The 15332-nt window shown below is 29.3% G+C and overlaps 2 protein-coding genes across 8 annotated transcripts in view; one reads left to right on the top strand and one right to left on the bottom strand.

Annotated features, from left to right (window-relative positions):
• The window catches only part of LOC129975812 (zinc finger protein 84-like), a 64264-nt gene that overhangs the window by 35827 nt on the left and 13105 nt on the right, over positions 1–15332 (top strand). The window contains exons 1-3 of one of the 7 annotated variants that reach the window (XM_056089039.1): positions 164–328; positions 5351–5408; positions 7808–7837. The exons of 2 other annotated variants lie outside the window; for them this stretch is intronic. The gene's annotated coding sequence lies outside the window, so the exon portion shown is untranslated. Of the gene's footprint in view, positions 1–163; positions 333–5350; positions 5409–7807; positions 7838–15332 lie in introns of those variants that run through there. 4 more of the 7 variants (XM_056089035.1, XM_056089038.1, XM_056089037.1 and 1 more) reach the window with 4 other exon arrangements.
• LOC129975327 (uncharacterized) lies at positions 9488–14328 on the bottom strand. The gene is made up of 4 exons (XM_056088390.1): positions 14053–14328; positions 10697–12659; positions 10485–10606; positions 9488–10372 (listed from the first exon to the last, which is right to left on the bottom strand). The coding sequence occupies exons 1-4, from the start codon at positions 14326–14328 to the stop codon at positions 9488–9490; spliced, it is 3246 nt and encodes a 1081-aa protein (XP_055944365.1).

Raw genomic sequence — 15332 nt, 5'->3', positions numbered from 1 at the left:
CAGAATAGTCACACTATTGAATATGATATAATTCCTTCCAGCAAAATTGAAATTTCTTCTCCGAAAAGTTCCGGTTTGCAGACTAGATCCAATGGCCCGTTATGAAATGCTATAATCCATTTGGAAGATCCATTTCAGCGGACTCGTTCCGGAGTTATTGAGGAACTTAAGATTTGATAGAATATCTTTTAATAACGTGAACGACTCATCCATATTTCTGTCTCTGTTTACAATAATTATTTAATACCAGTATTTTCAAATCGATGCAAGCGACGAATAAATCTCAATCAATACAATTCAGTCATTGGCATGTAATATTCAAATAATTGTAAGTAAGTTTAAATTGATTATTCACGTTTTTATGGGATTATTTTTTTTATACAAACTAGTTTACATTACAAATTGCATGGATGCACTTTTCAGAATGTAATGCACCTTTCGTCAGTTAATAAAAGAAGCCAAAAAATTTAGTTGATATTTTTCTGAAGGTCGCAAAATTATGCTTTGTTTTCTGCATATTTAAATTCATATTTTAAATTTTTTTATGATTATTTATTATTTTAATTTACCCCTGTGCCTTCAGCAAAAAATGACTAAATCTGAAGAGTAATACCAAATTATCTCCATGTAAGTTAAAATATGTGAAGTATGCAATAAGATAAATATATATATTTATGTTATTGAAAAATTATTAAGAGAATTGCACCCTTCTCAATAAAACGTGAAATGTATTTCAATACTTGTTTTATACATTTTTTATTCGTTTAAAAGTTATGTCCTATTCTTAAAACTTAATTTTTAAGCAAATTTTGAACTGGATATAATTCTGATATTCTTTATTGCAACTCTAAAAGTCATTTGGTATGTGATTTTGAAGTATCTCAAAATGTTTATTGATGACAATTTTTTAAAATATTGGCATGAAGTAATCTTTATTCATGGGAAACAGGACACTAATCCTTATTCAAACCAATATTCTGGAGTTTGGGCCTACTACATCAATTAATCCTTATTTCCTATTGTACATATTTCTTTAAAGATCACTTTTTAGATATTACTATGCATTGTGTATAACAATCAGTCACTGTCTGATATTTAACAGAGGAGTAATGGCAACATTAATATCTCTCTGTATTGGAAACATGGATTCATTTTATCTCTTACTCTAAGATTAATCTGTTTTGAAATGTTGAATTTAATGTAACATGTAGTATCATCCTATTTTTTAATAATATTAGTAGCTTTTTTTTTTTTTTTGCTTATCTATTTCAGTGCCCATTATACATGGTGATTCAAAAAAAATGTTAGGGTTCGTGGAAAGAAAATTTTGTTATAAAATAAAATAAAATGCTGTAAAGCTGAATGGCCTTTTTAAAAGTAAATATACAATATATATTTAAAGTGAAGGCTAAGTATTATAACAAAAGAAGATTTATGATAAGTGTAAATAAATATCAAATTATTGTTCATTAAATGTTTGAATTTAAAAACTGGGTTTCTATTATATACAGAAATAATCTTCATAAAAATTTAAAAATACAACATTAGTTTGATTATAAAAAGCAGTTATATTTTATTACGTCAATAAAGTGATGAACAAATTTTCTAAATATTGGGGATTAAATAAATGAGCAGATTTATTAAAAATTTTGAGTATAAGTTCTTACTTAGAAAAAAAAAACCCTGTTGAATTCAAAGTTTTAAATTTCTTAGAAATTTCTTTGATTGTATTGTTTAAAGAAAATTTATTGCACATTGAAATTATTTAAATAAATCTGTATGTAGGTTAACCATTAAAAAGTTATTGTGAAAACTATTCAATCATAAAAGAATTTATAAATAAGATCCATATTTACATGAAATACAATCTGTTGATTTCGCATTATCAACTTTTCTAACTGTAAAAGCCTCATAATTTCTTTTAATGACATTTTTTTCAAAGAAAACTAAAACTTTATTTAATAGACATTATAATATTTCCTAGAAATATAGAGTGAGATTGACTTCATCGTATATTGTAAAAAAGATGTAATCAGCAAATCCTGTTATTCTAAGCAATATGATATGAGAAATGTTTAGACAATAATGTCAAAGAATCCACTGTTCAGCATTATGCAAGAAGATTCATGCTGTTTTTTGTTATATAATGCTAGATAGAAACAAGTGATCCATCTGATTATATCCTATGTCCTCTGTTAAAATCAGAAAGTCAGTCTGAAGCGTAGCATTTTAAAATTCTCCTTTTGACTACCTTTCTCTGTCTACCTATACTCTTTATAGGCCTTGAAACAATTTCAACCTAGTTTCCATCTACATGTTATCTCCTGTTGACAGCAGTTAGCATGTAGATGTTTCCAAGACTGTAATTGTCTGATGGTCTATAAACAGTATAGGAAGAAAAGTTTTATTCCTTTCTAAGAAATAGTAAGTTTTTAGCTCAATGAGAAGGAGGAGTATTCCATTACCGTTCAAGAATTAAAATAGTACCTTTACTGTTATATTGTATTTTTTTTAATTATGTTTTGTGTACGTAAAAAAAAAAAAAAAATTGCTTTTTAAAATTTTCTGCCTGTTTTTACATTATTTGCTGGCAACATTGATATTAAATGTTATCTGTCTATTGTTAATAAATGACATTTAAGTAACTTCAAACAAATTTGATTTAATCAATCGTCATATTTTCATTTGAAGTACTAAGAATATGAGTCTAAATTGTTTGGTTCTGAATAAAACTATACATATATGTATACTTTTCTTTTCTTAAATGAAACAAAACAAATCATGAAATTATTCAAAATGATGATGTTGTGACTCTGAAATCAGGTCAATCAGTGGTATACTTAAGTTGAAAACTGTTTAGGATAATTTCTTCCATAAAGCAGAAAAGAAGCATTCGGTTGCATTTGTTTCGTTCACAGAAATGAAAAGTTTCTGGCTTATAATTATGATGCTGGTCATTACTAGCAAGTTAAAAAAGTTTATTTTTCCCTCTGTAATTATGTATCAACATTTAATGTAAATTACTTCTTTCAAATATAAATTAGTTTATATTTGAAATAAATTTTAAAGATTCTTTTGCAGTTTTAATGTGAAAACAATTCTGACCATTCCATGTAACTAATTTTATTTAACATATAAAAATTTATAATTTATGGAGTACAATTTTCTATAATTATTTTTGTTTGTTTCAAATTTTGAATTTGAAATTAAGTTACTAAAATTCTTTTAACACAGTTGGAAGTATGTTGAAAATTGTTAATTATTTGTTTAAATTCCATACACAAACATATGTATAATAAGTGAAGTATTATTTACCAGTTTGTTACCAGAATTATTTGTAGTTTAATTAATTTTTCTTTAATTAAGAATTTAAGTACTCTTTCCTAATCATGTAAAATAATTTTTTTTTTGGTTTAATTTGAAAAAAAGTATTCTTTGTAACATGCATATTACTAGTCAAGGAAAGATTTGATTTCCAAATAAATGTAAAAGAAAATACGAAAGAAATATGTATAAAAGAATTTGTATTGTGAGGAGATTTGCATTTATTTTAAACTTTGCTAACCATTATAAATCGTTAGTCATTTTTAATATCTAAAGTTTTATATTTCAAATTTATTTTGTAATTGTGTATTTTATTTGTTAATTAGAGAGTAATTATTCCTATGGGTCACTTAGGGTGTTGTAGAATTATTAGAAAATGATGGCAGAATGAAATAGATCATGTTTGTATTGCTTTTTTGTAATTAATGGTTTAAACAAAAGAAAGCATTGAATTTAAATTGGTTTGGCATTTAGAGAAAACAAAACCATGTATTAACTTAAAAATATAAGAAATATAAATTGAGAAACACTAAAAATATTGCTTATAAAATAAGTCTGTCTAGAAATGTTGTTTTGATGTAGTAGGTTTGGAAATTAAATCATTAAGTGAAAATTTGTAAAAAGGTCTTTTGCTTTGTCCTCTTTATATTTTATAGTTATGAAAGGTATATATTTTTTTCTTTCCTTCAGGTTTAATTAGCTGAAAATGTTTAATGAAAAGTGTTTATGCTTCAAAAAACACATGTTGATTTTATGAAAAAAAATGAAGGATTTTATTAAGTAACTAAAAATTTTCGTGTTTGCAAAAGTCAACTTTTTAGTTAGACCAATTATTTATGAAAAAAAATATGAAATTTTAAGAAAATGAAAGTAGTTTATTCTTTTGGTATAGATACATGAGTTTATTAAAATAAACCATGTCATTTTTTTTTTTTTTTTTTTTTTTTTTATCCTTTTCAAAAATAATTCCCATGATTTATTTATATTATTCTTATTATTGAAAATATTCCTGAAATATCTTTACTTTCTAAAATATTATTCAAAAGTAAATCTGAACAGTTTTTTGATTTGTACCTATTATTTGGGACCCCCACTTCTTCATTTTAAATATGGAAATTCATACAGAGAAAAGGAGTAATTCCTCTCATACTCAACGGCCACATTTCAATAATTGCTATTTTTGTGTATGTGTCTGTGTTTTCCCCTTGTTGTTGGGTTGCATTTCTACTATACAATATTTTAAGTGCTTTGCTTGAATAAGTTTATTAATTTTCAGATTTATTAACTTAAATATTTCATTACAGCTGGAGTATTTATATCCTTATTAAATATATCAAGTAATGTCAAATAACTTTTACTTGTTATAAATGTCTAGTTAGAATTGTGTACTCTTTATCAGAACAGTTTTATCCAAAAATAAAAGAAAAGTTGTGTCATCGTAGGCTTCACCGGAATTTTTACTATCATATAGTGCTAATATCTTCTAAATATACAAGGCCATGGTGCTGATTTTTTGACGTTGTTAATGGCCATATTCAAAGACTGTAATTAAACATTAGATGATGATTATTCACTCCCTAGTGGTCAAATCGATACTCATCAGACTGAACTGGTTCTTAAATTTCCCATGTTTTGCACTAATTTTTGAATCATTCAACTTTGGACGATCAGATTCTGATCAACTGTTTTTCTAACATAGTTGCTGATTCCTGATGATTTTGAGATGGAGAAGTTAGAATTTTTAGACTACTAAAAAATGTAATATAGTTTTCTTGTATTTAAAATTAAATTAATCATTTGTGTTCATCATAAGAGAAACATTAAAGTAATATTTTGAAGAAAATAAAAATCATGTTTGCAATCTTTGAATTTTATTTAAGGTAATCTATCAAACATTCTTGCTTTGAAAAGAAATCCTGAATTTTATTATCAGTAAACTATCAATTATGGTGTTATTTTTTATGTAAAATTAATCTGTAAAAATGTTTGAAAAATGAAAAATGTTTGAAATAATTTTTTGTTTCAGATAAATATCAGATTTTCTGGATTTCCAGTGTTTTGGAACATGATAGATGAATTTGGTGGTAGGTTTATAGGATTGATTTTTAGTCTATAAAAACTTTCCTGTATGTTCTTTTTCTGTGGCTCCTATCAGCTTTATTATTATTTTTCATTTCGAAATTGCATTGACCTTTTATTTTCAACTTTGGGGCTACATGGATATTTTAGCAAAGCCTTTTTCTTTGATGTATTACTAAGTTTATATATTGTATCATCATATATTAAATATATTGTATTCATTATGTTCTTTATTATGGGAATTAACTAGTCTTTTTAGTGTTTACTTGAGAAGAGAAAATATGCTTTTTATTTATATTTATAATAATTTCAAGTTTAACATTTGTAAAAGGAAAATACTTATCTCAATATATAATAAGCAATTTCATAAATCAATATATTCATCTGTAAAATGTTGAATTGTACAGTGATATTAGTTCATATTACCAGTGGTATGTAGTGGGTATATAAGCATTAGGTAGGCAAATATTTTTTGGTTATTTACTCAGGGTCTGAAAAAAATAACTAAAATCTGATCACTTTTGCTAAAAAAGGAAGGAGGTATCATTTCTTATTTGAAGATGAAACATAAAATTTATATGTAAATGCTATGTGTTGTTTCTAATATTCTTTAAATTAATGTTTTGTCCAAATTATTAAAGAAGTTGCTATCAGGATTCAGAATAAAATATTTTTGAATTTAAATGATATTTAAAAATAATTGAAATTATCCTTATTGGAAGCAATGACATTTAAGGATAATTTTTAACTCTGCTTATGTTGTGTTGAAAAAAAAATTAATATACAGTTTAGAATCAATAATAAAGTTATGAAATGACTAAAGTTGAATAATACATATAATAAATATACAACAGAAAAGGAAAAAAATCTGTCATCTGATAAAGCAGCTATGCTCATATACAGGTCATATAATTAAAAGTATCTACAGTGACATGACGAAATAGATTGTAAGAAATGAATTTAAATTAAATGAAAAAAAAAAAAAAATACAACTCAAGAAAATGTACAATCTTTTACAAGTGATGAAGATAGCATAGAAAAAGTTAATTGAAGTAAGTAATCCAAAATTCAAGCTCTTGACTTTTGATTGGAAATGTGAATTTCATAAAGATTAATTTTTAAAACATTACATGAGATCCCAAAAGAATTATGAGTAATTCTTTCATTTTAGTTTCCATTATCAGCTCTTTTTATTCAAAACCATACTCAACATTTTCTTACTTATTTTTTTAAATTTAATTAAAATGATTGATTTCTTTGCAAAATCAGCAAATACCTTATTATTCTTTTAATCTTTGTAAACAAAAAGGATTGGACTATTATAAAAGAAACCTGAATATTTTATATAATATGCATTATTGCATTTGTTTATCTGGTTAATTTTTAAAAAAATTTCTTAAAATTAAAATTGTGTATCTGCTTTTTTCTTTTATCTTAACTAACTTAGTTTTTTTTTTTATCTTAGGAACATAATCATTAGAATCAGAATTTTATTTGTAATTTTAAGTGTACAAAGATATGTTTCGGTGTTAGTAAAAAAATATCCAAATATAGTTTCTCAGTAGGAAATTTAATATGTACATATTTTATATTTTTTAATTTTCATTCTACTTTATTTAAAGAAAGTAATAAATTGCCACAGAATTTAATTACAACAGTATAAAGGCAGAAGCAAAAGTTTTCAACAACAGGCAACTTTAAAACCTTCCTATAATATTAATTAACAGTAACTTAATTTAAAAATCGGAAAATAAATATTTCACAAACGCATTCAGAAAGTAACAGGTTTTGAAAGATAATTGTTTTATTTGTGCAAAGTTATATGAAATTAAATGTGTGCATTTGAAATGAAAAATGAAATGATATTAGAAAATTGGCAGGAGGAAAAATTTTGTATTTGGGTTAAAAAGTTAGTTTATGTCAAAAATAGTTTTTGTCAAAATAATTTATTATTATAGAAGTTGGTTTACTTTACAAACAAGATTTCTCTTCCTCCTTAATCTTAAATGCTGGTATCTAATCCATTGTTATGTGCAAAGGACGTTCTAAAGTAAATTGTTTTTCTGCATATTCTAATAATTTTTTAGTAAAATTTGTCAGTTTACTTAATATTTTGGAAGATGTAAAATTTATTATGAGTTCTTGAAATAATTATTTTTAAAAACATAGAAGATCTTAAGAATGAATAAATATGAAACGTTACTGTTTTGTTAATGCTATGGAACAGAAGGTTTTAATTTTAACATTTATACATGATGAAAACACATATTTTTAAGCAATTATAGGTAACTTTTAAAAGAATTTGCGAATCTTGTCAGATTTTTATTCCTTCACTTCCTATATGTACTGTGCCAAACTTATTGCGAAGCGAAAAACGTTCTAACTTAAATTTTTAATGTTTTAGATGCTGAAGAATTTATTTAAGTTATGCCTGGTAAGTATATATTGAAACTGTTATGTGTTGTTAAAGAAGAATATGCGATATGGTTCGATCAACGGAAATTAAGAAAATACCAAACGAAGAAAGCATTTATTTTTGTTTGTTTGGCGAAATCGATATATCGAAGTAGGGAAAAGGTGCTCTAAAAATACTAACATATTTGATCATCATTCTCATTAATATGCCGTCTTGAATAAAACGCTTGAATGATCTACTTCAAGTATTCAACTACACTGCACTGAATTGCAATTATTTTCGGTATGTAATTTCATTAGTCAATCTCATAAAATCTAGTATAATTGAATTTTAACTTGAAGCCTTAAATTTTCATTCATCGTGATATCTTTAGCGGTATTTTTTCAATGCCTCCATCCATTTGAATATTTTTATTTGTTGGATTAATCTCGTCAAATTTGCTTTGATTAAGTACAAAATAAGAAACAGCCAGATCCTGTATTAAAACATTTTTAAAGAAATTTTTTTTTAAAGTTTTTTACAATTTTTTTCACATTTAAGATTTTAGCAATTTATAATGATTTTTTTTTCTTTCTATAATTCTTATAGAATTTTTTTGTCTCCAATGAAATCTTCCTTAATATATATCAAGACTTTTCCTGGGCAACGCCCAGCATAGAGCCATTGATGTTAATAGCATGAAATTTGGGAAATTATTTTTTGAACATTCGAGACCCACTATGAACAGCTTTCTCAAATTTTTAATTCAAAGTTTAATTAAAAAAATAAGAATTTTAACATGTTTTCACCATAACATCAAGGCGTATTATCGCACAAAAATTATTTTAACACCGCTTTAAAGGTTTAAAAAAATAGCTTTTCAGTGATAAAAATTTTGTTTGGTTTGAATGTATTTGTTTTGGCCTTCGATAGCTCAGTTTTTAGAAAACTCAATCACATATAAATGAAACACAAACTCGTGGACTGTATCTCTCTTTGTTTATTCTCAACACTCCTGACACACCGTCTCTCTTGGGTTTTCACACACACTCTCCCGGTTATATGATTTTACCACTTGGTGGCGCTACAAATTTAGTAGGCGGAGCGTTCTGCTGACTTATTGCCGTCAACATTCCGCCCCCCTTGAAATATCATTTCAAAATCTCAACATTACAGAAATAAAAATTTAACACATTACTTAATTAGACAATGCATATTAGATAATATTAGACACATATTAGACAATGCAAAATTTCAACAATTATCTTGCACAAGATACAAAAAAATTACACTTAAAAAAAAAATTGAATATTATATACAAAACATTTTTGAAAAGACAATATATGCGATATTTCAATATGTACATTGAACAACTTAAACATACATTATATCATTTTAAATACTAAATATAATAATTACACTAGATATACATTGATTTTATTCACATGGTAACGAACAAATTTTTGAAATTGCTCTTTTCGTGACTCCTTGTGGAGTTTTTATAAGTACTACTCTGACTTTGCCGTCTGATCCATAAATTAAATCTTGTATTCTTCCCATTGTCCACTGGCAAGGGGGAAGATTATCATCTTTTAAAAGAACCATAGAATCCTTTGAGATGTTTTGTTTCTCAAACTGCCATTTGTGTCTGGCTTGCAAATTATTTAAGTAATCTAATTTCCATTTTTTCTAAATTGTTTGGACCATTTTGCTCAATATTTGCCATTGAGATAAAAGATTATCTTTTCTCTCTGAATAATCTGGATCAGCAATACAATTTATGGGACGGCCGATTAAAAAATGGCCTGGGGTCAAAATTTCAAAATTGTTTGGATCTGATGACAAAGGTGTCAGTGGGCGACTGTTTAGAATACCTTCAATTTGAATAACAATAGTCAAAAACTGTTCCATTGTTAAACGCGCATTACCAACAACTCTCTTTAAATGGTGTTTGAAAGATTTAACACCCGCCTCCCATAAGCCACCGAAGTTAGGTGACCTTGGTGGAATAAATTTCCATGTCACTTGTTCAGTTCTTAAGTAATTAGCTAATGGCTCTGGGGGTCTACCAATCATATTTTGCAAACGTTTCAAATCTGAATTGGCCCCTTTGAAATTAGTTGCATTATCAGAACAGATAGAGGAACTAACACCTCTTCTGCTAAAAAAGCGCTTTAAAGTGGCAATCATTGCTTCTGCAGTTAAGTCAGTGACTATTTCCAAGTGGATTGCCTTAGTAGCAAAGCAAATGAAAACAGCCACATAACATTTTTGATAATTGCCTTTCCTCTGACCCTTGTATTTAATATAGAAAGGTCCACAAAAGTCTATCCCAACATGAGTAAAAGGATAACTAGGTTTAACTCTATTGGTTGGGAGATTTCCCATAATTTGGGTTACAGTTCTAGGTTTAGTTTTAGCACAAATGACACAATCATGAATAATTTTTCTGGCTGTATTTCTGCCAGATAATGGCCAATATTCCTGTCTTACCAAATACAACAATGTTTGTGCACCAACATGCAAATATTTACGATGAAAATATTGCATAATTAACAAAGTGAATTTGTGATTCTTTGGAAGTAATATGGGAAACTTTTTTTTCATATGATAAATCAGAATTACTTAGTCTTCCTCCAACACGTAAGACACCGTTTGGGTCTAGAAATGGGTTCAAGCAACTTACCTCACTCTTATTAACATTTTCACCTTTTTTGAGGGCTTTTATTTCACAATTAAAGGCAGCTACCTGAACAAGTTTGACTAAAGTTAACTTGGCCAACTGCAGTTCCTTGGTGGTTAAAGGACCTGACATTTTGCTCGAGTTTCTCAAATTATTAATACATCTGAAAATAAAGGCTAAAATTTTAATTATTTTATAAAACTTATTTGACACACTAAGTATATTATCTAAAAATGATAAGTCCACAGCTGAAATTAAACAGAATTTAGTCGGATTTTTGAGTTCTGCTAAATAAAGTTTCTCAGAAGAAACGTCCCTGTTCTGCACAGAACTGTCCAATGAATCGTGGATGTCGTCGCAATCACCAGGAAAGTTCACAACCAGTTCTTGGAGAAAGGTTGGACCAAACCACCATAAGTCACTTTGTTGCATTCTCGTTGGATCAAGTCCTCTTGAAATGACGTCAGCGGGATTTTGTTCGGAAGGAACGTGATGCCACTGATTCATTTCTGTGGATTCTTGAATAGTAGCCACTCTGTTCGCAACAAATGTTTTTAAGTCTCGTGACTCTTTTCTCATCCACGAAAGCACGATTGTAGAGTCCGAATAATACGATACTGGCGTAATATCCATTTTTAATGCATTTTTTACCTTCTGCATCAATTTGGTGAGCAGAACGGCACTGCATAATTCTAAACGAGGTATAGTTACCTGCTTGATTGGTGACACACGAGATTTACTCGCGATTAGCTTCACTTTCACTTTACCCGCTGAATCGACTGTTCTGGCGTAGATTGCAGCGCCATATGCCTTTTCAGACGCGTCACAGAATCCATGAAGCTCATTCACTTCCGCGTTTGGAATGACAATACATCTTTCTATGTTAATGTCATTTAAGTTTCTTAAAGATGTTACAAACTCTTGCCATTCACTAGCTTCTTTCTCGGGAAGCATTTCACCCCAATCGATCTTGAGCAACCACAATTGTTGCATGAATATTTTTGCCTTCGTGATCACTGGCCCAAGTAACCCAAGTGGATCAAAAAGTCGGGCGATAATGGACAAGACCGACCTTTTGGTAGGATGGGCATTATGCTGTAAATCTACTTTAAAGGTAAAGCAGTCAGTTTTAGCCTTCCAGGCAATCCCTAAAGTCTTAGTTTCATCTGTAGATGAAAGCTCATACTCTTTCTCAGTAGCAAGAATAAGCTCGGACGTATTTCCACACCACTTGTGTAATGACATCTGGGCAGTTTTTAGAATGCCAACAAGTTCATGTTGCAAAGTTTTTGTCTCTTCCAATGTACTCGCTCCACTTAAAACGTCGTCCATATAAAAATCATGGCACAAGACTGATGCAGCACTTGGAAAGTTTTTTCCCTCGTCAATGGAAATTTGCTTAAGTGTTCTCATGGCTAGATATGGAGCAGTAACCGTTCCGTAGGTAACCGTATTTAGCTGATACGTTTTAACGGGCTCATTAGCTCCCTCTTTCCATAAAATTCTTTGTAGATTTCTTTGACTCTCATCTATATTGATCATACGATACATCTGACGAATATCTGCAGTAAATGCAAATATATGTTTTCTGAATCTAATTAGCAATGTAAATAGATCGTCTTGAATCACTCCGCCGTTATACTGAATTGAGTTGACCGATTTTCCACTACTAGTCAAGGTGGACGCATTAAACACAGTACGTAGTTTAGTCGTCGTTTTTTGAGGCCTATAGATGCCATGATGAGGCATATAATATGTCACTTCAGGTTCAACACTTTCATCTTGTATCTCGCTCATGTGGCCTAACTCCTCATACTCCTTCAGAAAATCAGAATACAGTTTCAGATATTTTTGGTCTCTAGACAGGCGAGTCCACAGCGATTCGAGTCGTTTTAGAGCAATATCCCTTGAATTCCCTAGACATGACCAATGCTCTTTAAATGGCATCGCCACAGTATATTTTCCTGTCTCATCTCTTCTATGTGTTCGCGCATAATGCTCCTCACAAATAGGATTCTCTTTACTTTTAGGTAATTCATTACCCATTTCCTCAATCTCCCAAAATTTTCTCAGGTTTGAATTTAATTCTTCTGCTCCACATATTAAACCGCAATAGTTAGAATTTAATTTAACTGAACTCGAAACGCTACCTCCTACAATATACCCAAATACAGAGTCCTGTAACGTCAAATTCTCATTTTTAGCATTTAATTTTCCCGGCTTTATTATTTCATAAAAGTATTCAGCGCCAATTAAAATATCTATTTTGCCCGGAATATTAAAATTGGGGTCCGCAAGGTCAATTGATTCTAGCATATTTACACGCATATCATCTTATTCGGTATTAAATCCGTTATTTTTGATACCACTAACATTGAAATATTTCTTTCGAAACTTTTATTTTTACTAGCCACAATTGCTTAACTCTGCGATTAACTACAAGTTAGGCATTATTAATACAAGAAATAGATTGATTTATTTTTTCACTTTGGAGTCCTAGCCTCTGCATGCAATTCTGACTCATGAGGCAGCACTGTGAGCCGTTATCCAAAAGACACCTTACTTCCTGCCATTGCGAACATCTGTCTTTTATCAAACATCTTACAGTCGACAAAACAACATTCTTGTTTACGGTTAGATTTGTTGCGACAAAAGTCGGACCCCACTCACTGGGGGAAACCGAACCCTGTTCCGAATTTCTCCCCTCCGATTGCGACTTATTTATGACTTCGGCGGCTTTTACATTCGTAGACGAAACATTTTTTGCTTCTTTAGAAAAGTGTATTAACTTGTTGTGAGCTTTGCCACAGAAACAATTTCTAAACGAACACTTTTTAACGCTGCAATTAGGCGATAAGCATTTGAAGCAGACGTTTTTATTTTTTACTACCTCTACGCGTTCAAGAACCGAAAGTCTTTTAAATTGAGGACAAGTATACAAAGGATGATTCTCGCTTTTTAGACATAAATCGCAATTTTTATTTTTCATCTCATTGAAAAATACTTTTGATGCTGGTTTAAATTTATTGCTATAATTTTGCCCTCTTCTCATCTCATTAATTGTTTTGCCTTTGGAAGCAAAATAAAGATCACATTCTTTTCCTAACTCGAGAGGTGTAAACCACTTTTGATTTTGCCTAATATTAATATGAGTTGCTGTTTCTTTATCCAGCGTTTGGAATAATTTATCCGAAACTATCAATTGTTTTAGGGTCTCAAAATCTTTAACACCCTTTAATTTTAAATAATATTCAAAACTCGTCATTAAGCGTGACGCGAATTGCACATGAGTTTCATTATCTCTAGTAGCGTATCTAAAATTCTCTAAAACTGCTTGCGCTGTTGGCTCGAATTCTCTTAGTACAATTGATTTAATTTCTTCATAATTATTTAAGTCTTTCTCAGCAATATAAGTTAGGATATTCGAAGCTCTTTCTCCTAATAAATTTAATAAAATCTCCGCTTTAAATTTCTCAGGAACTTTTTTAGTACTAAGTGCTCTCTCTAACGAAGTAAAAAAGAAACCCCAATCCTGAGCTTTGCTCGGTGGTTTAATACACAATATTCTCACAGACTTTAATAAGCTTTCCAGAGACTCTTCTGGTTCGGTTTTACTCTCTACATTAACGGAAGTCTGAGTACTATTTTCAGTAGCCCTTAATTGCGCTAATTGTAATTCTATTTTAGCTCTCTCTAATCTAAGACGCTCTAGTTCTATTTCACTATCCTGATCGGATTTTTGGTTTTTATTCCCTATTATTTGATCTACAGCATCTTTAACAACTTCGTTGTCATTTTTGTACACATCACTTTCCTCAATTAAACGTATTATTTCACTCTTTTTCATGCCTTCCGCAACAACCAAACCTATCTCCTCGGCAACGAGTTTTAATTCATCTTTCTTTAATTTTGCTAAACCCGCCATTTTAAATATATATTTCAAAACAATTCACGAGAATAATATTATCACAATTTTATTCTAAACTCATTAAAACAAAATTAACTTCGTCTCGGGAAATTAATTATGACTCATTAAAAACAAAATTAACTTCAACTCGGGAAATTACTTATAACTCATCAAAAACAAAATTAACTTCATCTCGGGAAATTAATTATGACTCATTAAAAACAAAATTAACTTCAACTCGGGAAATTAATTATAACTCATCAAAAACAAAATTAACTTCATCTCGGGAAATTAATTAGTTAATAACTCAAAGGATAATACTGCCCATACCTCTTTGCTAGGACTGCTGTCACTCGAGACCAGTTATCCACAACAGAATTCTCATTCTTGGTATTTTCGCACCCATTTCGCCATCATCGACGATATCTCCACTAATAAATCACACATTTCAAATGATGAATCACTATACAATAGATGCATAGACGTCTCCGGCTAACTGGACCATGTTTTGGCCTTCGATAGCTCAGTTTTTAGAAAACTCAATCACATATAAATGAAACACAAACTCGTGGACTGTATCTCCCTTTGTTTATTCTCAACACTCCTGACACACCCTCTCTCTTGGGTTTTCACACACACTCTCCCGGTTATATGATTTTACCACTTGGTGGCGCTACAAATTTAGTAGGCGGAGCGTTCTGCTGACTTATTGGCGTCAACAGTATTTAAAAAAATGTTTTTAGATGATATAATTTTTGAGAAATTATTTCCGGACACATCCTTTATAACAATGATTTTTATTATAATGAAATTCAAAATAAGATTACTTCATCTCGAATCGTTGAATCACATTATTTTGTAGGTGTCAAAATGTAGTAAAAAAAAAAAAAAAAAAATGGAACAAAAAAATGCTCTTTGTTTTTATTTAAACTTAAAAATTTTTA

Source organism: Argiope bruennichi, chromosome 7 (assembly GCF_947563725.1).
Source record: "Argiope bruennichi chromosome 7, qqArgBrue1.1, whole genome shotgun sequence".
In the NCBI taxonomy this organism is placed as follows: Eukaryota; Metazoa; Arthropoda; class Arachnida; order Araneae; family Araneidae; genus Argiope; species Argiope bruennichi.
The sequence above is the reverse complement of the archived record's forward strand: the minus strand, read 5'-3'. Positions and strand labels throughout refer to the sequence as shown.

Excerpts from the sequence above, each read along its gene's own strand:
- LOC129975327 (XM_056088390.1), bottom strand. The coding sequence starts at position 14,328 with ATGAAAAAGAGTGAAATAATACGTTTAATTGAGGAAAGTGATGTGTAC. Across the intron at positions 12,660-14,052 it reads TGGAAAGCTTATTAAAGTCT|GACTCTGTATTTGGGTATAT; the intron begins GTGAGAATATTG and ends TTGACGTTACAG. Across the intron at positions 10,607-10,696 it reads ATTTTTAGATAATATACTTA|GTCCTTTAACCACCAAGGAA; the intron begins GTGTGTCAAATA and ends GCAAAATGTCAG.